Raw genomic sequence first — 24,974 nt, forward strand, 5'->3', positions numbered from 1 at the left:
CTTATCACCTTGCACTGCCACTTTCAAGGATTTGTGAATATGCGCCCCCAGGCCCCGTTCTCTTGCACCCCCCTCAAATAGTACCATTTAGATTATACTGCCTCTCCATGTTGTTTCTCCCAAAGTGCATCACTTCACACATCCGCATTAAATTGCATCCGCCCTGTCTCTGCCCATTTCACCAGTCTGTCTATGTGCTCCTGAAGTCTGCTATTATCTTGCTCAATATTTACTACTTTGCCCAGTTTTATATCATCCGCAAACTTCTAAATTGTACTCCCTATACCCAAGTCCAGGTCATTTATATATAACAAGAAAAGCAATGTATTATGTCCGTGTGTAATTGAGACACGGACTGCAGGAGTTGGTTATAACAGGTCTTTACTGAGTGGAGACAACCTGGAACTAACTATGCAAAGTTACTACACAGGCTTATATACAGGGGTGGTCACTACTAGTACTGCAGTATACAGGGGCTGCAGAATATAGTTCCTTCTGCAAAGTACATACACTACAATTCCTCTCCTTTTAGCTAAACAGTACATAACATTCGATTAATAATTAAATAACATATTTACAATTACAGTTGTCATATACATTAGCTGAAGTTAAGCAATTATAAGTTCAGTCTTTGAGGAGGCTTCCTTATTCTGTCTGGATAACGCCTCTTTGGGGTATCAGGTTCTTCTGGCAGAGTTGATTCGGAATCAACGTCGTTGTTGGGTTCGTCTGCTTCCAATATTCCCGATTCTGAGGTAGATCCAATTGGTACTTCGGTTTCATCACCAGGTGTATCGGATCGTGGTGTGGAATTGACGTTTTCCAGTGACTCTAGAATCTGGTCGGCATGGCGTCTTACAATGCTCTCTCCAATGTCCACGGTATACATTAGAGGTCCTTGCCGTGTGCAGATCGTTCCTGACTGCCATTTCTCTGTGCGGTAGTCCCGGGCCAAAACTAGTTGACCTATCTTAAAACTCCTGGTCGGCCTTTCATTCATATTCTGAAACTGCCTGTTCTCCACATCTCTTCTGATGTTTGGCTTAACCAAATCCAAGCGGCATCGTAGTCTTCGATTGAAGAACATCATGGCTGGAGTTTGGTTGGTAACCGCATGTGTCGCATTCCGGTAGGCAAACAAGAAGTTATCCACCTTGTGTTGTAGGGGTATGTCTTCATTACACATTGCCTTGATAGCCTTCTTGAATGTTTGAACGAACCTCTCAGCCAATCCATTGGTGGCTGGATGATATGGGGCGGATGTGTAATGCTTAACACCATTGTTCTTTAAGAACCTCCGGAACTCTTCAGACACAAACTGTGGTCCGTTGTCGGAGCAAATCTGTTCAGGCAGCCCATTTCTGCTGAATATGGTTCGTAAGACTGTGATAGTTTTTTCTGTGGTGGTTGAGGACATTTTTATTACCTCTGGCCACCTTGAATGTGCATCCACCGCAATTAAAAACATCGAGTCCATAAATGGACCAGCAAAATCAATGTGCACTCTTTGCCATGGAGATGAGGGCCACTCCCATGGATGTAGAGGGGCTTGTGGTAGGGCGTTTTGGACCTTCTGGCATCCTGTACAGCTCTTGGTCATCTCTTCGATTTCTCTATTGATTCCCGGCCACCACACAAACGCTCTGGCTAAGTTCTTCATTTTTACTCCTCCCAGATGACCCTCATGAAGCTCATTGAGCACTCTATCCTTCAATTTGGGTGGAATTACTACTCTGGATCCACACATCAAGGTTCCTCTGCACACTGACAGCTGTTCTCTTCTCGGCGAGAATGCTGGCAACAGTGGTTCGCCATGTGCTGGCCATCCCTTCACCGTTAAATCATAGACCCAGGAGAGTGTCGGGTCATTTCGTGTTTCCTTTTCTATGTTTGCATTCGTCACAGGTAGACATTCGACTATGGTCGAGTGGAATATCTCCACTGGATCCACTGCAGGTGCTTCTTCCACCGTCGGCAACGGTAGGCGCGACAATCCATCAGCATTCCCATGCTGTTTAGTTCCTTTGTACTCGATGTCATATTGGTGTGCCCCTAGGAAAAGGGACCACCTCTGTAGCCGTTGTGCTGTCATTATCGGGACGCCCTTCTGAGGGTTGAAAATGGAGACAAGAGGTTGATGATCAGTTAGTAGAGTAAATTTCTGACCGTGCAGGTAGTGATTGAACTTCTTCGCCCCCCACACCAGGCTGAGGGCCTCTCTGTCAACCTGGGCGTAGTTACGCTCGGCTGAAGTTAACGAGCGTGACGTAAAAGCTATCGGCCTCTCTGAACCATCAAGGAATTTATGTGACAGTACCGCTCCAATGCCGTAGGGAGACGCATCACACGCCAGTCTTATCGGTAGTGATGGGTTGTAGTGAGCCAATACTTCTCTTGAAGTGATTAGGTCTTTACTCTTCTGAAAGGCCCACTTACATTCATCGCTCCATTTCCATGCTACTCCAGTTTGTAGTAGGGCGTTCAGTGGGTGCAGAATTGTGGACAAATTCGGCAAAAACTTATGGTAGTAATTCACCAATCCGAGGAATGACCTCAGTTGCAACACATTTTCAGGCGCTGGAGCCTTAACTGCCGCTTCAATTTTGTCAGGGGACTTATGTAACCCCTCTTCATCAATCACGTGGCCACAATACGATATCTGTTTCTTAAAAAACTCGCACTTGGGGCGATTGGCTCGTAGCCCATGTTCTCTTAGTCTAGTGAGCACCTGCTCTAGGTTGGCAAGGTGTTCACTGTTATCTTCACCTGTCACTAGGATGTCATCCAAGTAACACCGAGTCCCCGGAATCCCTTGCAGGACTTGTTCCATCGCTCTTTGCCATATTGCCGGAGCTGATGCTGCTCCGAATACCAGTCGATTATACTGGTAAAGACCTTTGTGAGTGTTTATCGTGAGATACTTCCTAGAGGATTCTTCAACCTCCATCTGCAAATATGCTTGTGCTAGGTCAATTTTTGTAAAACGCTTCCCTCCAGATAGTGAGGTGAAAATATCTTCTATCCTCGGGAGAGGATATTGTACTGTGTGAAGGACTGGGTTCACCGTCACCTTGAAGTCCCCACAGATGCGAACCTTCCTTGGCTCCTCAGACTTATTGTTTAACGTTTTCTTCATGACAGGAACGATGGGTGTCACCCACTCGCTCCAGTCTGCCTTAGATAACACGCCTGCCTTCTCCAGATTCTCCAGCTCTGCCTCGACGGCTGGGCGAATTGCATATGGTACCGGTCTTGCTTTGAAAAACTTGGGAATTGCATTCTCTTCTATTTTTATCGAGGTGGTTACGCCTTTAAGAGTTCCCAGTTCTTGTTGAAATACCTCTTTGGCGTTAGCTAAGATTTTTGACAATCATCCAGGTGTGACGTCGTCATCCTTTTTACCAGCCACCGTCAGTGCCTGAATGGAGTGCCAGTCTAAACTTATCTTTCTGATCCATTCACGTCACAATAACGGTGGTCCACCATCTTGCAGTATGTACAGATACAATTTCTGTATTTCCTTGCCGTTGTATTCGACAGGCACCCTTATTTTCCCTCTGGGGTATACTTTTTGCCCTGTGTACGTCTTCAAGACAATGGATGTCTCTTTCAAGGGTATGTGTGAGAATAGCCGCTCGTAGTCTCGTCGATTCATGACGGTCAGGGCTGATCCTGTATCCAATTCTATTTTGACTTGGGACCCTGCTATCGTGAGGGTGACCCAAATGGTTCGGTGATCCTCTTTTGCGATTACGTTGTGAAGTTTGAGACAGCTTAGTCTCTTGTTCCCGGATTCACTATCGCTCATCTGGTCTTCGGAACTACTGTCCGTCATCTTTTGTACTTTCCTGTACTGTTCCTTAGTAGCCTTTTTGTTGTCGTTAGTCTTCTTCCCAGACCTGCAGACTCGTGCAATGTGTCCCATCTTTCCGCATTGCCTGCATATTTTGTCCTTGGACCAGCAGTCCTTCTGGTCATGGGTTGTTCTGCCGCAGCGATAACATTTTTCAAATCCCCGTGTCATTTCGTGGGTGCCGTATTCCTGTGGCTTTTGCTGTATTTCCGCAGCTCCCCTTGCTGCTGCTTCGTACAATACTGCCACGCTGAAAGCTTTATCTAGCGTCAGCTCTTTCTCTGAGAGTAACCTCTTCTGGGTTCCTTCACTCAGGAGTCCACAGACAAATTTGTCCCGTAGAGTATCTGTCAGTCCTGGTCCGAACTGGCAGTGCTTTGATAGCTTGCGTAGTTCCGTAAGGTAATCAGCATTGCTCTCATCTTTGTGCTGATTTCTCCTGTGGAATTTAAATCTTTCTGCTATCAGCAGCGGTGTAGGATTTAGGTGTTTCTGTAGGATATCAACAATTTCGTTAAAACTCTTCGCCATCGGTTTGGCTGGAGTAATCAGGTTCCGCAATAGGCCGTACGTTCTTGCGCCAATTAAGTTTAGTAGTACCGATGCCTTTTTCTCATCGGCTACTTCGTTTGCCTCGCAATATACTTCGACTCTTTCCACATACGTGGTCCAGTCTTCTATTGCATTATCGAAGGCAGTGATATTGCCAGTCTTCGGCATCTTGGAAATCTAAGATGGCGCCTCCTGCGCTTTGCCTTCTTCCCCGATTTAACAAAATGGCGCCTCCCGCGCTTTCTGTTTTCTCCGCTGCTGCTAGCGCTGTTGCTGGCGTTTTATGCCTTGATGGCGACGCCCTATGGTCTTCGCGCACTTACCCCCTGCGCTGCTGCTAACGCCGCTCTCCGCGGTTCCCGTGGCAAACTGCAGCTCCTCGCGGCTTTCTGCGCTTCTAATTTCTTTTATCTTCCCCGTCGTCGGAGCAACCCTACGGGACACTTTCCTCCCTCTTCTTGGGTCTGTACGCTGCCCGGCTTCGTAGTACCGGCCCCGCCCTGTGTGCTCCACGCTCTCTCTCTGTCTCCTCTTCCCGACAACGCTGCTCGGCCCCGTTGAAAAGCCACCCGATCGAGCTCTAGCCCGCCGCAGCCCAGGAAGGATCAGTGTACTACCTGCCACCAGCCCGATTAGCTGTAACACCATCGACAGGATAACCAAGCCCCGCTCTCGACAGCCTCTCCTGCAAATCTTCAACTCCGATGAATCAGACGCGGTTGCCCACGGTCGACGCCCGTTTCTTCTGTTTGTTTTTTTTTTCTTTCTTCCTTCTGGCCTTGACCTCTGGCAACTTCGCTTCAGGGATGGATCCCCATGAGGTGGTGCAGACTGCAGGTAAGTTCGGATCTGCTCGTCGCCAGTATTATGTCCGTGTGTAATTGAGACACGGACTGCAGGAGTTGGTTATAACAGGTCCTTACTGAGTGGAGACAAACGGGAACTACTATACAAAGTTACTACACAGGCTTATATACAGGGGTGGTCACTACTGGTACTGCAGTATACAGGGGCTGCAGAATATAGTTCCTTCTGCAAAGTACATACACTACACAATGGTCCTCATACCAACCCCTGGGGACCCCACTGCATACTTCTCTTCAGTCAGAAAAACATCTGTTAGCCACTACTCTCTGCCTCTGATCCTTTAGCCAATTACGTACCCAAGTTACCACTGTCCCTTTAATACTATGTGCTTCTATTTTCCAAATAAGTGTGTTATGTGGTACTTTATCAAATGCCTTTTGAAAGTCCATATATACATCTACTGTATTACCTTCATCAACCTTCTCTGTTACTTCATCAAAGAACTCAATCAGGTTAGTCAGGCACAATTTGCCTTTAACAAATCCGTGCTGGCTGTCCCATGCTTCTCCAAGTGAGAATTAATTTTGTCCTTGACAATGGTCTCGAGTAGTTTTCCTACCACTGATGATAGACTGATTGCCCTGTAGTTGCCAGGTTGTTCCCTCTCCCTTTTATTGAACAGGGGTGTAACATTTCCAATCCTCCAATCCTCTGGCACCACTCCCATATCCAAGAAGGAATAAAAGGTTATGGTCAGAGCTTCTGTTGTCTCCACCCTTAGCAAACCAGGATGCATCCCATCTGGATCGGGTGACTTGTGAACTTTGAGTGATACCAACCTATTTAGCACCTCCTTTCTGTCTATTTTTATCCTATCCACTATCTTTACTCCCTCCTCCTCTACTGCGACTTTAAATTTATCCTCTTCTTTTGGGAAGACAAATGCAAAGTACTCATTCAGTACATCAGTGCTACCTCTGCTTCCATAAGAAGATTTCCTTTTTTGTCCCTAATTGGCCCACCATTCCTTTAACTATTCCTTTTGTACTCACTGAGCCATTGGGAGAAGCTGGAGAACCACATTTTACTTTCTCAGGAGGGCATTTGATTGCTCAACAGTTATTTGAGTAAAATTTACCATCAGTAATTGCTACATTAACGTAACAAAGATCACCGGAGCCCAAAAAATGTACCTCATCACAGTCTACTTTTTAAAAAGTTAAAGGAAGAAGTTCAGTGTGTTGGACTGTTGGATTTCAGGGTAACATCATTATCAATTTTAATATTACCGCCAACAATATTATAAGTGAATTAAATATATGCTTTTATATTTTGTTTAGCATAGCAGCTTTCTTTGCTGCAGCCTAATCTTTTACCTCAGAGCACAGGTAAATGTGCACTGGCTCCTGCAGGACTTCTGATACACTGAATAAAGTGGGATCTGCACCTTGCTCCATCTGCCAAGATCGGCTCAATGCTTAACAAGTGCCGGGGGGACAATTGACTGGGGGCTCAGACCTGCAGCAGCAGTGCAAAGAAAATTATCTATCAAAGATATTTAACCGACGTTTCTGTCCCAACATTTTACAAGCGTACAGCAGTGAAAATAGACAGGGACATACCTCAAAGAGAAATCGATTTCAAACATCAGAGCTGTACCTTGATATATATGAAAGACTCTTGTATTACCTTTATGTATGATTTTCCATTGTCCTTCAGCATGGCTGCTCTCCAGGTCAACAAGCGAGCACTCTCCAGTGCCAGGCCCATGTCAGCCAGTTTGAACTATAAACAAACAAAATTGATGTCACCAGCACCAATTCTTTCAAGTTATTTTTTTTACCAAAAGGTATACATTGTAGTTTGACCTGGTAATTTTGGCAGTATAGTGCTGGTTTCCCACATTGGGAATGGGCTCAAGGCTGGAATTCCAGTTGCGACTATCATTCAGATGAGTTACAAGTTATTGGCTGGGCCGACAGATGAAATGACTCACAAGAGTTGGGGGAAATTCTGAATGTAGTATCATTGTAGTATGATACAGCACATAGAATCATAGATATTTATGGCACAGAAGGAGTCCATTCGGCCCATCGTGTCTGTCCCAGCCAAAAAAGAGCTATCCAGCCTAATCCCACTTTCCAGCACTTGATCCGTAGTCCTGTAGGTTACGGCATTTCAAGTGCATATCCAAGTACTTTTTAAATACGATAAGGGATTCTGCATCTACCAGCCTTTCAGGCAGTGAGTTCCAGACCCCCACCACTCTCTGGGTGAAAAAAGTTCACCTCAACTCCCCTCTAATCCTTCGGGCCATTGTGTCTCTTCCGGCTCTTTGGTAGAGCTATCCAATTAGTCTCACTCCCCTGCTCTTTCCTCATAACCCTGTAAAAAATTTTCCTTCAAGTATTTATCCAATTCCCTTTTGAAAGTTACTATTGAATCTGCTTCTACCACCCCTTCAGGCAGCGCATTCAAGATTACAACAACTCGATGTGTAAAACAATGTTTCCTCATGTCACCTCTGGTTCTTTTGCCAATCATCGTAAATCAGTGTGCTCTGGTTACTGATTCTTCTGCCACTGGAAACAGGTTCTCCTTATTTACTCTATCAAAACCAGTCATGATTTTGAACACCTCTATCAAATCTCCTCGTAACCTTCCCTGCTCTAAGGAGAACAATCCCAGCTTCTCCAGTCTCTCCACATAACTGAAGTCCCTCATCCCTGGGACCATTCTAGTAAATCTCCTCTGCACCCTCTCTAAGGCCAAGACATCCTTCCCAAAGTATGGTGCCCTGAATTGGACACAATACTCCAGCTGAGGCCTAACCAGCGGTTTATAAAGGTTTAGCATAACTTCCATGCTTTTGTATTCGATGCCTTTAATAATAAAGCCCAGGATCCCATAAGCTTTTTTAGCAGCCTTCTCAACTTGTCCTGCCGCTTTCAAAGGTTTGTGTACATAAACCCCCAGGTCTCTGTTCCTGTGCCTCCTTTAAAATTGTACCATTTAGTTTATATTGCCTCTCTTCATTCTTCCTACCAAAATGTATCACTTCACACTTCTCTGCGTTAAATTTAATCTGCCATCAGTCTGTCTATGTCCTCCTGAAATCTGTTACTATCCTCCTCATTGTTTACTACTTTTCCAAATGTTGTGTCATCTGCAAACTTTGAAATTGTAGAGTGGAGCAGGTTGGTCAGTGGCTAGGCAGCAGTCTACTCTAAACCTCTGCCATTGTTCTGAAGGAGAAGACACGCCAATACTGGAAGAGTAACAGAAATGTGAATCTACTATTATTCTTACAATAATCCTTTGAGAGAGTTTAAAGTGAAATCTATGTGAAAACCACTTGCAGGTATCATTATCTGGAGATCCCAGTTTGAAAACTTTCCAAACAACTTATTGTAAAGAGGGAGACACACTTGACGCCAATTCTCCAAATTGGTATTTTTTTTTGCAAACAGAACCTTGTGGCAATATCGCTTCAAACATACACAGTCCCAGCCAATGTGATGACAATACCTAGAAAATATCTGTGTTGGGCCAGACGTCATAAAAGCCTTCAAAGGTTCATATTAATCTATAAGGACAGTCAATGCCTACATATCCTTGTCACCTTGTGGCCATGTTATGAGTTGGCCCATTTTTAACTTCTGGGTATATGCAAATATCCTGGGGTTGACTATCTGCACTGGTTCTCTTAATTGTCTGCAGAAACCCTGGAGAAACTGCGCAAACACCGTTTATGCCATTTCTTTTTTAATTCATTCACAGGATGTGGGCGTCGCTGGCAAGACCAGCATTTATTGCCCATTCCTAATTGCCCTTGAGACGGTGGTGGTGAGCTGCCTTCTTGAACCGCTGCAGTCCGTGTGGTGAAGGTACTCCCACAGTGCTGTTAGGGAGGGAGTTCCAGGATTTTGACCCAGCGACGATGAAGGATCGGCGATGTATTTCCAAGTCAGGATGGTGTGTGACTTGGAGGGGAACTTGGAGGTGGTGGTGTTCCCATGCGCCTGCTGTCTTTGTCCTTCTAGGTGGTAGAGGTCGCGGGTTTGGGAGGTGCTGTCGAAGAAGCCTTGGCGAGTTGCTGCAGTGCATCTTGTAGATGGTACACACTGCAGCCACGGTATGCCGGTGGTGGAGGGAGTGAATGTTTAAGGTAGTGGACGGGGAGCCAATCAAGAGGGCTGCCTTGTCCTGGATGGTGACGAGCTTCTTGAGTGTTGTTGGAGCTGCACTCATCCAGGCAAGTGGAGAGTATTCCATCACACTCCTTACTTGTGCCTTGTAGATGGTGGAAAGGCTTTGGGGAGTCAAGAGATGAGACACTCGCCACAAAATACCTAGCCTCTGACCTGCTCTTGTTGCCACAGTGTTTATGTGGCTGGTCCAGTTAAGTTTCTGGTCAATGGTGACCCCCAGGATGTTGATGGTGGGGGATTTGGCGATGGTAATGCTGTTGAATGTCAAGGGGTGGTGGTTAGACTCTTGCTTGTTGGAGACAGTCATTGCCTGGCACTTGTGTGGCACGAATGTTACGTCTCCGGGGACGCCCACCTATGGTATGATGGGCGATTGGGAGAGCCTCCATGGGAATAACTGGTGTCTATTTTTACCTGTATGGCCTGGAGTTTGGAGATAGGTGCGCCAAAAGCCATCCTTTTCTCGGCATAGTCCACAGCACAGTCCAGGGCTGCATGCGCAATTCCGAGAGCCTGGGAGGCAATGCCAATCCGACCTGAATCCAGTGTTTGCTGAAAGACAAATTGTGAAAACATTTAACTATCAACATGGTAAACAATGTTGTCTAACTGAGGTAACATTTCTGCACCAAGAACAAAAGACATCAGGGAAGCTCCTGGAATATTGACAAAGTGTTACTTTGCACTAAATGAAGGTGAGCAAGTTTTGCACACGCTCAGCTGCTTTGAAGTTATGCTCATGGCATCTGAGCAAGTATGAATGGTCACTTTTCCAGATCCACCCTGCAGTTGAAATGAGATAGATTCATCAGCAAGGGAATCGGGGTTGTACTATAGAGTGACTTATGTTAGAAGTGGTTCAGTAGTATATAGAAATGGATCAGTGCACGCAAGCTACAATCATGTCATCTGGTGCTAACTTTGAGAAAGAACATTCAGGCAAGGCAAGCTTAATGGCAATGCGCACGTCAGACAATATATACAAACGGGATATCTTAGAAAGTACTTTTGTTCTTTCTTGTCTTTTTCTCTGCCAGTTTTTCCTTCCTCCACACTCCTAAAGGCACTGACCCCATGCTGGGATATGGCTCCATGGACTCTGATCTTCTTCAGGTAACTCATGCAGGCAGCCACTATTGAAGAGTGGGCACTGACAATGAGTGCCAGCAGGCTCTTTGACTCCAGGAATGAGGTGTAACAACTAATCTGCTAAAGAGACCTGTGGGACCACTCACAAAACAGCACCTTGGGTCGCAGGAGATACATTCAGCAGTTCATGGAAAGTTTGGAATTTAAAACAAAAATATTTTCATCAAATCTATCCATACAAATGTTTGAGAGCATCCGTCAATCTTCAAAGCATGAAAGGTATAGAAAATAAAAAGGAACGGCAGCCATTTCAAGCTGTTTTTCTGGCCTGGAACCTGAAATTTACAAGCACATTCCAATTTGCAAACCTCCCTCCCTAAACAGTAATTAAACTAGGGTTGGCCTCAGACTCTGTTTATTTACAGGAATGAGACTTTGCAGCCATAAAAGGCTAGGCCAGCTCCACCTTAGCAACAGAAAACACAAAGATCCTTTAAATAGGATAATGCTCCTATCGTTAGAAGATAACATCATCCAATTTAATATGAACAACAACAACTTGTATTTATACAGCGCTTATAACATCATAATACGTCCCAAGGCACTTCACAGGAGCATTATAAAACAAAATTTGACACTGAGCAACATAAGGAGAAATTAGGACAGGTGACCAAAAGCTTGGTCAAAGAGGTAGGTTTTAAGGAGCATCTTAAAGGCAGAAAGAGAGGCGGTGAGGTGGAGAGGTTTAGGCAGGGAATTCCAGAGCTTAGGGCCTAGGTAGCTGAAGGCACGGCCACCAATGGTGGAGCGATTAAAATCGGGGATGCTCAAAAGGCCAGAATTGGAGGAGCGCAGATATCTCAGAGAGTTGTAGGGCTGGAGGAGATTACAGAGATGGCGGGGGGGGGGGGGGGGGGGGCGAGGCCCTGGAGGGATTTGAAAACAAGGATGAGAACTTTAAAATCGAGGCGTTGCTTAACTGGGAGCCAATGTAGGTCAGCGAGCACAGGGGTGATGGGTGAATGGGACTTGGTGCAAGTTAGGACATGGGCAACTGAGTTTTGGATGACCTCAAGTTTACGTAAGGTAGAATGTGGGAGGCCAGCCAGGAGTGCATTGGAATAGTCAAGTCTAGAGGTAACAGAGGCATGGATGAGGGTTTCAGCAGCAGATGAGCTGAGGCAGGGGCATTATGAGCAATACAACACGAGATCCTCTAGTATTGTACAAATCTACTTTCTGAGTCTCATCTTTGTGCATATTTTTATGTAGCAATATGACACAGGGGCCTAGAAATTCACTATGGCCCCGCCAGCTGGCTAGCGCCCAAAAGTTAGCGTTGGGCGCGGAGCCAGTTGCGACCGTCAGATATTCAGTTTTTGCGCCCCAAGTCGGAACCGGGCGCTATTCCAGGGTGTGCCCGCCCCCGCTTGGGGCGTTGAAACTGAATTTCAGCTCTCTAGGCGCCGCTGCGCCACCCGCTGCGGAGCGGCAGGCTGCGGTACTGCAGGCCTCCTCCTTCTCTTAAGGGGGAGGTGCCTGCCACGGGGAGATCGCCGCTGGATTGTGCCGGCAAATGAGCCCGGCACCACGGATAAGTGCCGGGTTCGCGGAAAGCAGCCGGCAATGCCGCGGGGGGGGGGCGGGTGGAGGAGGCCGGGGAAGGAGGTGCGGGCAGGCGGCCGCCGAAAAAGCGGCCGGCCGCACCTCCACCTTAAAGCGCCCCACTAAGGCTACAGTACGGCCCCGTTTTCTGGTCGCTGTTTGCGGCCGCTGCGGAAGAGGCGGCCGCAACTAAATATGGGTATCGGGCCGGTATCGGGGCGGAACCGGGGCACTGCGCACACCGATGACGTCATCGGTGCCGGCGCAGCACTAACGGCTACCGCCGCCATTACCGCTGCGCTGAATATCAGCGCAAGCTCCTGTATTGGCGCAGAAGCCCTCTTTAGGCGGTAACTGGCCGCAAAGCTGCCGGCGCCTTAATGAATTTCTAGGCCAGGGTTTTTATCAAAATAGCAAAGGGAAAATAGGGGAGTGATTTACTCAATACTGAAGTCTACAATATTCACCCATTCAATGTGAGGGGAGGTCTTCTCCAGGTATTCCTAGCAAGGATTCCCGGACCTGGTTGGCAGGAGTACCTGAAAGCAGTCTGAAACTCAACTATATGGTAGGCAATTTTTGTAATGTAAAGTGCCCGTTCTAGAATTTTCTGTGCACAATTGACTATGCAATTTTTCTATTTTAGGTTTGCCTTTTTATCAATGTATTTTATTAAATAATAGTCATTAAAAGAAATGCGGTTTGGAGGCTATTAACTGGAACAGTAAACCAAATACCGTAGTTGTGCTATTTTTAATGTGCCTTAGCCCTCAAAAGCACACATCATGCAATATTCTATTAAACTGCTGTACAGAAGGTTATCTTAGAAGTAAAAAAAACCACCAACCTAGAACTGCTTTAAACATATAACTGCAAACACTCACTGTTTTACTTTCAATTTCCAAGATTATGGAGATGTTTGGAGTTCTTACCAGTGTATAGTCCCACTGAAAATACTCCTGCATCCTGATCACATTGGTGCCAAATAAAATGCTGAAGGCTAACCAGTGACTTATAACGGTTTGACATATCTTCTTTGCTTTTATACTCCATGGCTCCATTTATAAAGCCCAGGATCCTGTATGTTTTTTTAACAACCTGTCCTGCCACCTTCAGTTTATATTGCCTCTTCTCAATCTTCCTTCCATAGTGTATCACTTCACACTTCCCTGCATTAAATTTCATCTGCCCATGGTCTGCCCATTTCACCAGTCTGTTTATGTCCTCCTGAAGTCTGCTCAAGCGCGGCACTATCCAAGACAAAGCAGTTCACTTGATCGGTCCCCCAGCCACTAAACTCAATATTCACCCCCTCCATCACTGGTACATTGGATTGCAGAATGAACGGTCTACAGAATGCACTGCAGCATCTTGCTAAGGCTGCTTCGACAGCACCATCCAGCCCCGTGACCTCTACCACTGAGAAGAACAAGAGCAGCAACACCTTGGAACACCATCACGTGCAAATTTAACTATAACAACAACATCTTTCATTTATATAGCGCCTTAAACATAGTAAAACGTCCCAAGGTGCGTCACAGGAGCGTAATCAAACAAAACTTGACACCGATCCACATAAGGAGGTGACCAAAAGCTTTACATCAACAACTTGTATTTATATAGTGCCTTTAACATAGTAAAACGTCCCAAGGCGCCGCACAGGAGTATTAAAAGACAAAACATTTGACACCAAGCCACATAAGGAGAAATTAGGGCAGGTGACCAAAAGCTTGGTCAAAGAGGTAGGTTTTAAGGAGCGTCTTAAAGGAGGAAAGAGAGGTAGTGAGGCGGAGAGGTTTAGGCAGGGAATTCCAGAGCTTAGGGCCTAGGCAACAGAAGGCACAGCCACCAAAGGTTGAGCGATTATAATCAGGGATGCTCAAGAGGGCAGAATTAGAGGAGCGCAGATATCTCGGGGGGGGGGGGGGGCGGGGGGTTGTGGGGCTGAGGGAGATTATAGAGATAGGGAGGGGCGAGGCCATGGAGGGATTTGAAAACAAGGATGAGAATTTTGAAATCGAGGCGCTGCTTAACCGGGAGCCAGTGTAGGTCAGCGAGCACAGGGGTGATGGGCGAACAGGACTTGGTGCGAGTTAGGACATGGGCAGCCGAGTTTAAGCAATAAATGCAGCTTTGCAAACAGGCCAAAAGAGAAAAAAAACCAGACTCATATAAATCTCAGGCTCTGGAAACTAAGAGCAGGATGTTATTTGGTAGATAGGTTGGATAATTTCAAGTAAGTTGCGAGGTCAGCAGAATTAGAAGGCACCTAAGTAGGAGGAGTTTGGCCTGAATTGGAGTTTGGAACTTTAGTATAGTTGGCTTAGACTACTTTCAATTATTTGAGTGTCTTGAGGCCTTTGAGTCAACACAAGAGATTTATAGCAAAGAAAGTGCCACATGGACCTATCAGGAATGTGGCCTCATGGGCAGAGAGATGGTTACAGGACAGAAAGCAAAAGGTAATAGTAAGAGGAGGTTTATTGGATTGGAAAGTTGTGGTGAGTAGTGTTTTATTTTTAATTTGTTCTTGGGATGTGGGCAACTCTGGCAAGGCAGTATTTATTGCCCATCCATGTTGCCCTGTGGGCATTAAGGCCGGAATTTTGCGGGCTGGTAGCGGGCGCGATTGGTGGCAGGTCTAATGTCTAGGCTATTATGTATGTAACAGGAAACTGAAGGAGGAGCCAAGCTATTCAAATTAAAAACATCCAGTGGGTTTTGATTGGCTATAAGGTTGATAGACAGCTCTTTTTGAGTTCAACAAGTACATGTTTAAATTTCCAGATTTTGAAATGAACGCCCAGATTTTTCAATTGGTATTATTTTAACACCTGCATCACCCACGTTAAAATATAAGAAGGTCTGGGGGGGGAAATTGGGTGGCTTTGTGCCTCCCATTAGCGCAAAGCACCTAGCACCCGAGTGCGGCACCGCTAACGCCTCCCGTGAAAATCAGCGACAGCAGTAGCTGGTAACGCCTCCCGGTGCTGGGCCTCCAGCGAAGACGTCATCACCGTGCGCAGCGCCCCAGCCGCAAACTTTGCTCACGCCCCCTGACCTACCGCTGAACAGGGTCAGGGTGCCGTGTTTGCGGCTGGGGTGGCGATAGTTAAAGGGCAAATGCTGGGCGGACTTTTTTTTGGGCCCGCCTGCCACCACCTGCCCCCTCGCGCTTCCTCCTGCGGGGTCGGTCAGCCCGGCACTCCTCTTGAGTGCCGGGCTCTTTTGCCGGCACCCCACTCCCCAGTGGTCCAGCTGGGCCCCGGTGCGTGCTGCGCTTGCCCCCTCCCCTTTAATCAGGGGCGGGAGGCCTGTAGTACCGCGTTGCTATGTGCCGATGCGCGTGGTGTTGTTGCACGTAGCGCCGCGCTATTGAATGGGAGCGCCCCAAGAGGGAGGGGGAGCGCTTCCAGTAGCCCCGCCTCCTGCTTGAGGCACTACCATTCAATTTCCGGCATGGGGGTGCTAACTTTTTCAGGGCGCTACGGCGAAGCTAGTGCCCCAAAGCGGGCGCGAGCCAATTTGTCCTCTAGGCCTATATCTGAGCTTGTCTTGTTCCAAGTGAACAGTCTGTCTGAAGCCAACGGAGACCGATAAATAGACTAGATATAGTTTGCAGGCTGTGTGCAGTGAACTGCCCCTTAATGGTTCATAGGAACCTTGAGCACAATCCAGTTCATACAGAATTTTATAGTAGCAGATTCAATTACATATTTTCTATCTACTAAACAGCTTGTAATTATTGTAAATATACAGCAGGATACCCCCAAGGATCTAGCCTTGGCCCCCTCCTATTTCTCATCTATATGCTGTCCCTAAGCGACGTCATCTGAAAACACAATGCCAGGTTCCACATGTACGCTGATGACACCCAGCTTTACCTCACCACCACCTCTCTCGATCCCTCCACTGCATCTGATTTGTTACGCTGCTTGTCAACATCCAGTATTGGATGAGCAGAATTTTTCTCCAATTAAATATTGGGAAGACCGAAGCCATTGTCTTCAGTCCCCGCCACAAACTCTGTTCCCTAGCCACCGACTCCATCCCTCACCCTGGCCACTGTCTGAGGCTGAACCAGATTGTCCTATTTGACCCAGAGCTGAGCTTCCGACCCCATATCCTCTCCATTACCAAGACCGCCTATTTCCACCTTCGTAATATCGCCCGTCTCCACTACTGCCTCAGCCCACCTGCTGCTGAAACCCTCATCCATGATTTTGTTACTTCTTGACTTGACTATTCCATTGCTCGCTTGGCCGATCTCCCATCTTCCACCCTACGTCAACTTAAGCTCATCCAAAACTCTGCTGCCCGTATCCTCTATATAAACGCAAGTCTTTTCTAACTCGCACCAAGTCCCGTTCACCCATCACCATCACCCCTGTGGATTTGACCGAGATTGGCTCCTCCTGGCTCAGCAACACCCCGAATTTAAAATTCTCATCCATGTGTTCAAATCCCTCCATGGCCTCTCCCCTCTCTATCTCTGCAGCCCTGCAACTCTCCGAGAACTCTGCGCTCCTCCAATCACAGAATCACAGAAACCCCACAGTGCAGATAGAGGCCATTTCGGCCCATCGAGCCTGCACCGACACATATCCCACCCGATCCCCGTAACCTCTACACCAACACATGTCCCACCCTATCTCCGTAACCCCACACATTTTAATCCCCCTAACACTAAGGGTCAATTTATCATAGCCAATCAACCTACCCTGCACATCTTTGGACTGTGGGAGGAAACCGGAGCACCCGGAGGAAACCCACGCAAACACGGGGAGAATGTGCAAACTCCACACAGACAGTCACCCGAGGCCGGATTCGAACCCGGGTCCCTGGTGCTGTGAGGCAACAGTGCTAACCACTATGCCACCGTGCTGCCATACTGGTCTCTTACGCAGGCCCAATTTCCTTCACCCCACCACTGACGGCCGTGCCTTCAGCTGCCTAGGCCCTAAGCTCTGGAATTCCCTCCCTAAACCTCTCCGTCTCTAAACCTCTCTGTCTCTCTACCTCCCTCTCCTCCTTTAGACACTCCTTACAACCTACCTCTTTAACCAAGCTTTTGGTCACTTGCCCTCATATCTCCTTTTGTGGTTTGGTGTCAAATTTTATCTGATTATTCTCCTGTGAAACGCCCTGGGACGTTTTACTATGTTAAAGGCGCTATATAAATGCAAGCTGTTGTTGTGTCATTGCTTCTGTTCAATTATCCATTTATTGTTTAATAACTGTTTGGCAGGTTTTACCATAAACAATGGTCTAGTTAAGGATTTACTCTAACATCTTCCAAAGTTGAGGAAGATCACATGAGGACATTTGATATAACCAGTAAACTGAAGTACAGTAATAAGAACATAGAACATAGAAAAATAGGAGCAGGAGTAGGCCATTCGGCCCTTCGAGCCTGCTCCGCCACTCAATATGATCATGGCTGATCCTCTATCTCAATTTCATATTCCGGCTCTCTCCCCATACCCCTTGACGGCTTTTGTGTCTAGAAATCTATCTATCTCCTTCTTAAATATATTCAGTGACTTGGCCTCCACAGCCTTCTGTGGTAGAGAATTCCACAGGTTCACCACCCTCTGAGTGAAGACATTTCTCCTCATCTCAGTCCTAAATGTCCTACCCCATATCCTGAGACTGTGACCCCTCGTTCTAGACCCCCCCAAGCCAGGGGAAACATCCTCCCTGCATCCAGTCTGTCTAGCCCTGTCAAAATTTTATACGTTTCAATGAGGTCCACTCTCATTCTTCTAAACTCTAGTGAATACAGGCCTAGTCGAACCAATCTCTCCTCATACGACAGTCCTGCCATCCCAGGAATCAGTCTGGTGAACCTTCGCTGCACTGTAAGGGATTTCCATTCCATTTGGGCCTTAGGGAATGAGGGCTTGCATAAGAGAGGCACTGAAGCTGAGCACGTTATCCAAGAACAACGTACATTTATACCGCACCTTTACGTAGAAAAACGGACTGCAGCGGTTCAAGAAGGCGGCTCACCACCACCTTCTCAAGGGCAATTAGGGATGGGCAATAAATGCTGGCCTTGCCAGCGATGCCCACATCCCATAAAACGAATAATTTTTTTTTTTTAAAAACATCCCAAGGTGCTTCACAGGGAAAAAGGCCCGGATTTGGCTCCCACCGTTATTATGGAGTAAATAGGACAACAACTTCCAGAGTATGCACTTGCGCGGTTAAACGCAGAAATCTGGAAATTGCAGTCCGAGTTACCCTGTTCCTCCACAGTCTGCGCTATAACAGTACCTCGCCGATACACTCGGCATTGAAATCAATGTAAGGGCAAGAAGTTGCGGTACTTACCCACTAAATACAGCAGAATAAGTTAGGACTGGTGCCTTCAGGTGTAAGTGAATTGTTAATGGCGTGATCAGTCATAATTATTGCCAAACAACCTCTCTGTCCCTAAAATTTAATTTTACAAGTGTGGAGTCTCATTCCTTCAGAATTTAATTAGTGTTGGAGATTTAAAAAGGTAACTTAACATTTTTAAAAAACTTTTTCTGTCTGTCTCTTTTATCTTGCTCTTAAACCTATCTTTCTTTCCCACTCTTTATTTCGCTTTCTGTACATGATTTAAATCTAATTTATAATTCCTGGTCTTGTCTCAGTGAGGATTCTTCAATCTGATTGGTTGAAGAGCCTTGCCGTTGATTGTACTGCTCACAGATACCACAGATCCCTTGTAGAGGGTGCCGCACTTGATTAGACACCTGATGACAGCAAGTCTCCGCTCAAAAGCCCTCGAAAAGTCTGTGGGCAGCTGTCAGCGTACTGAACGGTGAGCGCCATTCCTTCGCTGCTGACCGTAAAATCCGGGCCAATGTCAAATAAAATAAATGTAACAACATCATGGACTATCCTGGCCCACTTTATTCCCTGTATTTGGGAAGAAAGTGATGGTTAATAAGAGTCTCAGCTGATATAAGTTTTGCACAATTGCGCTTTGTCGAATCATGCAGTGGACTCACACATTGCGAAGTAAAATGCAAGAATACGAAAACCTTTTCATTTATTTTAGAGATCCTCTGTACAGGAAGATAGAAATATGCAGGTTTCACGTTAAGAAGTAGAGTAGAAAAAAATACTGAACAGTGAATGGGTGGTAACACTGTGCAAGAGGAAATCCAGTTTTCTGTACTAAAGGTTACTATGGCATAATCATACAAAAATGCATGATGAGGGTAGATGCTTAAGGACTTTCTGAATAGCTCTCTTTGATAAAACTGAACTAAAAATATAGTTTCTTTAGCTCCTTGCTGCCAAACCCTTTTTTTTCTAGGCCTGTGGTCACATATAGAGTTGAATAGCATGAGCAAGGTAGCAAAGTAAACTAGCACTACTTTCAACCACAGGCAGTGAGCCCACTTTGTGACAGCTCAGAGCAGCTGCTACGTACCATTCATATCCTCCCTCCCCCAAACACCTTCAACTCACAAATTCGCTTTGCGCTTTCTTTTTAATTTTCTTTCTCTGCTTATCAAGGTCGCGGATGTTAGTGCTGGGGAATGGAACACTTTCCATTTCAAGCACCCATTGTTAGCATCAAGATTGCCAGATTAAGTGTAGCACAGCTAGATGCAGAGTAAAAATCACTCTGCTTTGTCCCGGATGTGCACAGTGTGGCAACAGCGTGACATTTTTTCCCCCATTTCCCACACCAGCCATCCTTAGGCCTGTCTGGGCGACAACAGCAATAGGGCTGATGTTCGGGTCAGTTAAGCCCCATACGCTGCCAGTTCACGGGATGGAACGGAAATGACTATGGGAGCTGGCTTCAGGTCAGCAGAGAGGCAGATACAGAGCTGTGCCATTTCCTGCAATGACACCTACAACTAACATGCAGCATAGGGCTGGTACAGCGAGCGACTGCAACCTCCAGCCTGCCTCCACCTCCTTCCAAGCAGTAAAATCTGACTAGAGGAGCAAACAGAACCACTCTTAACAACAACAACTTCATTTATATAGCGCCTTTAACGTAGTAAAATATCCCAAGGTGCTTCACAAGAGCGTTATCAAACAAAATTTGATGCCGAGCCATATAAGGACATATTAGGGCAGATGACAAAAAGCTTGGTGAAAGAGGTAGCTTTTAAGGAGCATCTTAAAGGAGGAGAGAGAGAGGGGTAGAGAGGTGGAGAGGTTTAGGGAGGGAATTCCAGAGCTTAGAACCTAGGCCACCAACGGTGGAGCGATTTAAATTAGGGATGTGCAAAAGCCCAGAATTGGAGGAGTGCAGAGATCTCGAAGGCTTGAAGGGTTTGAGGAGGTTACAGAGATAGGCAGGGGTGAGGCCATGAAGAGATTTGAAAACAAGGATGATAACTTTAAAATCGAGGCATTGCTGGATGTAGGTCAGCGAGCACAAGGGTAATGGATGAACGGGACTTGGTGCGAGTTAGGATACGGGCAGCAGAGTTTTGGATGAGCTCAAGTTTATGTTGGCCAGGAGAGCATTGGAATAGTCAAGTCTAGAGGTAACAAAGGAATGGATGAGTATTTCAGCAGCAGATAAGCTGAGGCAGGGGCAGAGTCAGGCAATGTTACAGAGGTGGAGGTAGGCAGTCTTGTTGATGACGTGGATATGTGGTCAGAAGCTCATCTCGGTGTTAAATATGACACCAAGGTTGCGAACGGTCTGCTTCAGCCTCAGACAGTGGCCAGAGCGGTGAATAATTATGCAAATAGATTGCTCCATGAAAATTGAGTGCTGTTAGCACATTATCGTTTAACAAGATTTGCACCAGTTAGAACTGATACCAATGGACCAAAGTGCCAGTTATGTGTTGTAATCCCAAACTCACTAAGAACACGATTGAGATTATCCAAACTCATTTCACATACGATCCTGAAAACCAGCATACAAGGGAGACATTCAGCCCGTCAGTCTGGAATGGATTTGAACTACTGTGCATTTCCAGCGTTTTCTGTTTTTTAAGCCATTATAGGGCAGATTGCCCATGATCTGTGGAAGGAACAGACTTGAATGGCTTTTTCTTGTTCTAACCTCAAAGCTAAAAAATACCAGCTTCATTACATTACTCAAAATTTCAAAAAGTTGCTTGGCTCTTGTAAAGGCCCAGAGTTTCAATTAGGGAAAGTTTTGTGAAAGCTTAAACAATACCAGAACAATGGACATGTGTAGCATTAACAATTGTGTTCTAGAATGTATTGAAGGCTGGCTCAAAATTGGCTACACTGAATTGGTTTAATTCCCAGGTGTCTAGAGGCAAGAGAACTAATCTAAATCATATTGAAACTGATTGACAGTGCACATGGTTTACGAGTTCCTTCAATCAACCTTTCCCTTATTTCTCATTCAGTTATCCTCCATTTTTTGACCCTAAGGCTTTCATCTGTTTGCAATGTATCTACCTCCAATACTGAAGGGTACTCGGCCCAGCTCCAGGGTTGATCAGTAATTCAAAGGTTGCTTATATTTCAACATGCACTGCAAGAACAGCAGTTTTTTTATTACATTTCTAAAGCCTAGAAGTAGTTTGGTTTCTCATTTGGTTGAAGTTGTAATTATGATCAATGCTGGCACCTTTTATAAATTTCTGAGATCACAATTCACTTAGAAATGCTCTCTTTCTTGTATTTATGCATTCTTAGCTCTCACAGGGAAAAGAATGAGCTGCTTTTCATATATATAAAAAACAACAAAATATCGTATTGATTCTCCCCTTGAGCAAAGTATGGCTTAGCGCAGTACTGTCATAACAGCTGAAAAGGTGATGCACATTTTGAATGTTCTGACAGCCTTTTAGATGTATATAGGAAACTTTAAATTACCAACTGGACAAACAAGCTCGAGGACGCAGCACAGGGTATTTTTGAAAAATGCAATGTTAGGCCCTGAGGGAACACAGATGAATTAGGGACTTCAAAACCAAATCAGTTTTAATTAAATGGACCTCTTGTTAATCATAAGAACAAGTCAAAAATATGTACATAACAGGCTACTTGACGGACAGCTCCTGGACTGGCAATCTCCCATTGTTAATAAGTCACATGTCTTGTTATCTTAACTGATTTAATTTCTTGGTTAAAATAACAGGACATACGACAGTCATCCTTTGAAGAATAGGAACATTTACTATGTTCTACATATAAAATTTATGTCTAATGGAAATGTAATTTATCTTTTTCTTTGTGTTAATGAGGTGGCAAACACTAATGGACAGATGAATACCTAATCTTGCCAAATTGAGTCTAACCTTCTCCCAGCCAACATCCGTTTAACCAACATTACATATTTCTCTCTCTGTTTCTCTCTCCATGGATGCTGCCTGGCCTGCTGAGTATTTCCAGCATTTTCTGTTGTTATTTCAGATTTCCAGCATCCGCAGTATTTTGCAATTATATTAGTGTTTGGTTCACTGCCACCTCTCTTCTAGGAATGCCTACCTTGAAGAAGTTCTGCTCTTCTCTCCGACGGGAGTTCCGTTTATCTATTCAACCTTGTTCATCTTCATTGCTTTCAGTTTCCCTTCTCGTTTTTGACCAGGTATCTGCCAAGACTCGGTTTCACAGCCACATCTCTTTCCTCAGTAACTGTCTCCGGTTCAGAGTTATTCCACGTGGATTCCAACTAAACTTCCACCCTTCATGTTTTGGATCCACCCAGGATTACAAATATCTCCTCGATATTCATCGTTCTTCAAACTACTGCTCTCGCCGCATCTTGAGATCCACGCTCAACGCCATGCGCCGCCACATGAACAACCTCGACCTCTCTCTTCAGCAGCACCAACGCACTCTATTTCAATGCTGTCCGGGTCCACAGTTCCATTTCGTCCTTCGACTCATCCGACGCTTCAACAAAAAACTTTTTTTCTTCCTTTCTGATGTCAAGGATCGCAAGCTTCGTCAACTCGTGGACACCAACGCCCCCCCAGAACTTTCTTCCCCGTTACTTTCCTCCGATCCGATCCCTTCTTCCAGTCTCACCCCCTGCCGTGTTTTCACTATCCCCTCTGACCTTCCCCTCTCTGACCCCGAACGTTCAGTCCACAACAAAGGCCTGAGCTTCATCCCCTTACGCCCCCACCTGAATGAATTTCGAGCTCGGCACGATGCTGAGCTCTTCTTCCGTCGCCTTCGTCTCCGTGCCCACTTCTTTGGCCAGGAGTCTTCCCCCCGCACGGCTGATCCTTTCTCCCGCTTTCTAAATTCTCGTTCTACTTGGATCCCTCCCTCTGGCCTTCTACCCTCTCTAGATCTTTTCATTGCTAACTGCCGACGTGACATCGGCCGTCTCCATTTCTCTGCTCCCCTCACTCACTCCAACCTACCTCCCTCTGAACTTGCAGCACTCCATTCTCTCTGATCCAACCCTAACATTATCATTAAACCTGCTGACAAGGGTGGTGCTATTGTTGTTTGGCGAACCGACCTTTACCGTGCGGAAGCTGAACGCCAACTCTCCAACACCTCCTCCTACCTCCGCCTGGACCATGACCCCACTAGCAAACATCAAGCCATTGTTTCCAAGTGTGTCACTGACCTCATCTCCTCCGGAGATCTTCCCTCCATGGCCGCCAACCTCATAGCCCCCCAACCCCGCACAGCCCGCTTCTACCTCCTTCCCAAGATCCACAAACAGGACTGCCCTGGTAGACCCATCGTTTCAGCCTGTTCTTGCCCCACGGAACTTATCTCTTCCTATCTCAACTCTATTTTTTCTCCCCTTGTCCAGTCTCTTCCCACCTACATTCGCGACTCTTCCAACGCCCTCCGTCACTTTAACAGTTTCCAGTTTCCTGGCCCCAACCGTCTCCTTTTCACCATGGACGTCCAATCCCTCTACACCTCCATCCCCCACCAGGACGGCCTTCGGGCGCTCTGTTTCTTCCTTGAACAGAGGCCCAACCAGTCCCCATCCACCACCACCCTCCTCCGCCTGGCTGAACTTGTTCTCACATTGAACAACTTCTCCTTTGACTCCACTCACTTCCTCCAAATTAAAGGTGTTGCTATGGGAACCCGCATGGGCCCTAGCTATGCCTGCCTGTTCATGGGACATGTGGAACATTCTTTGTTCCAGTCCTACTTAGGTCCCCTCCCTCACCTCTTTTTCCGGTACATCGATGACTGTATTGGTGCCGTTTCCTGCTCTCGCCCTGAAATGGATAAGTTCATTCACTTTACTTCCAATTTCCACCCTGCCCTCACCGTCACATGGTCCATCTCCGACTCTTCCCTTCCCTTCCTTGACTTCTCCGTCTCCATTTCTGGCGATCGGCTTTCAACAAACATCCACTACAAGCCCACCGACTCCCACAGCTACCTGGACTACACTTCCTCCCACCCCGCTTCCTGTAAGGACTCTATTCCATTCTCCCAGTTTCTCCGTCTCCGCTGCGTCTGTTCTGATGATGCCACCTTCCATACTAGTGCTTCTGACATGTCTTCCTTTTTCCTCAACCGAGGATTCCCCTCTACCGTGGTTGACACGGCCCTTGACCGTGTCCGTTCTATTTCCCGCACTTCTGCTCTCACCCCTGCCCCTCCCTCCCAGAACCACGATAGGGTTCCCCTTGTCCTCACCTTTCACCCCACCAGCCTCCACATTCAACGGATCATCCTCCACCATTTCCGCCACCTCCAACGTGATCCCACCACCAAACACATCTTCCCCTCACCTCCCCTTTCAGCATTCCGAAGGGACCGCTCCCTCCGCGACACCCTGGTCCACTCCTCAATCACCCCCAACAGCCCTGCTCCTTCACCTGGCACCTTCCCATGCAAGCGCAGGAGATGCAACACATGCCCTTTTACCTCCTCCCTTCCCACTGTCCAGGGCCCCAAACACCCCTTCC

General features: G+C 46.5%; 1 protein-coding gene across 4 annotated transcripts in view; it reads right to left on the reverse strand.

Moving 5' to 3' along the window:
• Positions 1-24,974, reverse strand: part of acads (acyl-CoA dehydrogenase short chain) — a 303,908-nt gene that overhangs the window by 141,446 nt on the left and 137,488 nt on the right. For all 4 annotated transcript variants that reach the window (XM_085961831.1, XM_085961832.1, XM_085961829.1 and 1 more), the window contains 2 exons: positions 9,838-9,975; positions 6,902-6,997 (listed from right to left, as the gene is read on the reverse strand). In XM_085961831.1, the coding sequence (XP_085817957.1) occupies positions 6,902-6,997; positions 9,838-9,975 (234 nt within the window). The remainder of the gene's footprint in view (positions 1-6,901; positions 6,998-9,837; positions 9,976-24,974) is intronic.

This window comes from Somniosus microcephalus, chromosome 19, assembly GCF_052327205.1.
Source record: "Somniosus microcephalus isolate GS21.2 chromosome 19, FLI_Smic_1.0, whole genome shotgun sequence".
NCBI classification, from domain to species: domain Eukaryota; kingdom Metazoa; phylum Chordata; class Chondrichthyes; order Squaliformes; family Somniosidae; genus Somniosus; species Somniosus microcephalus.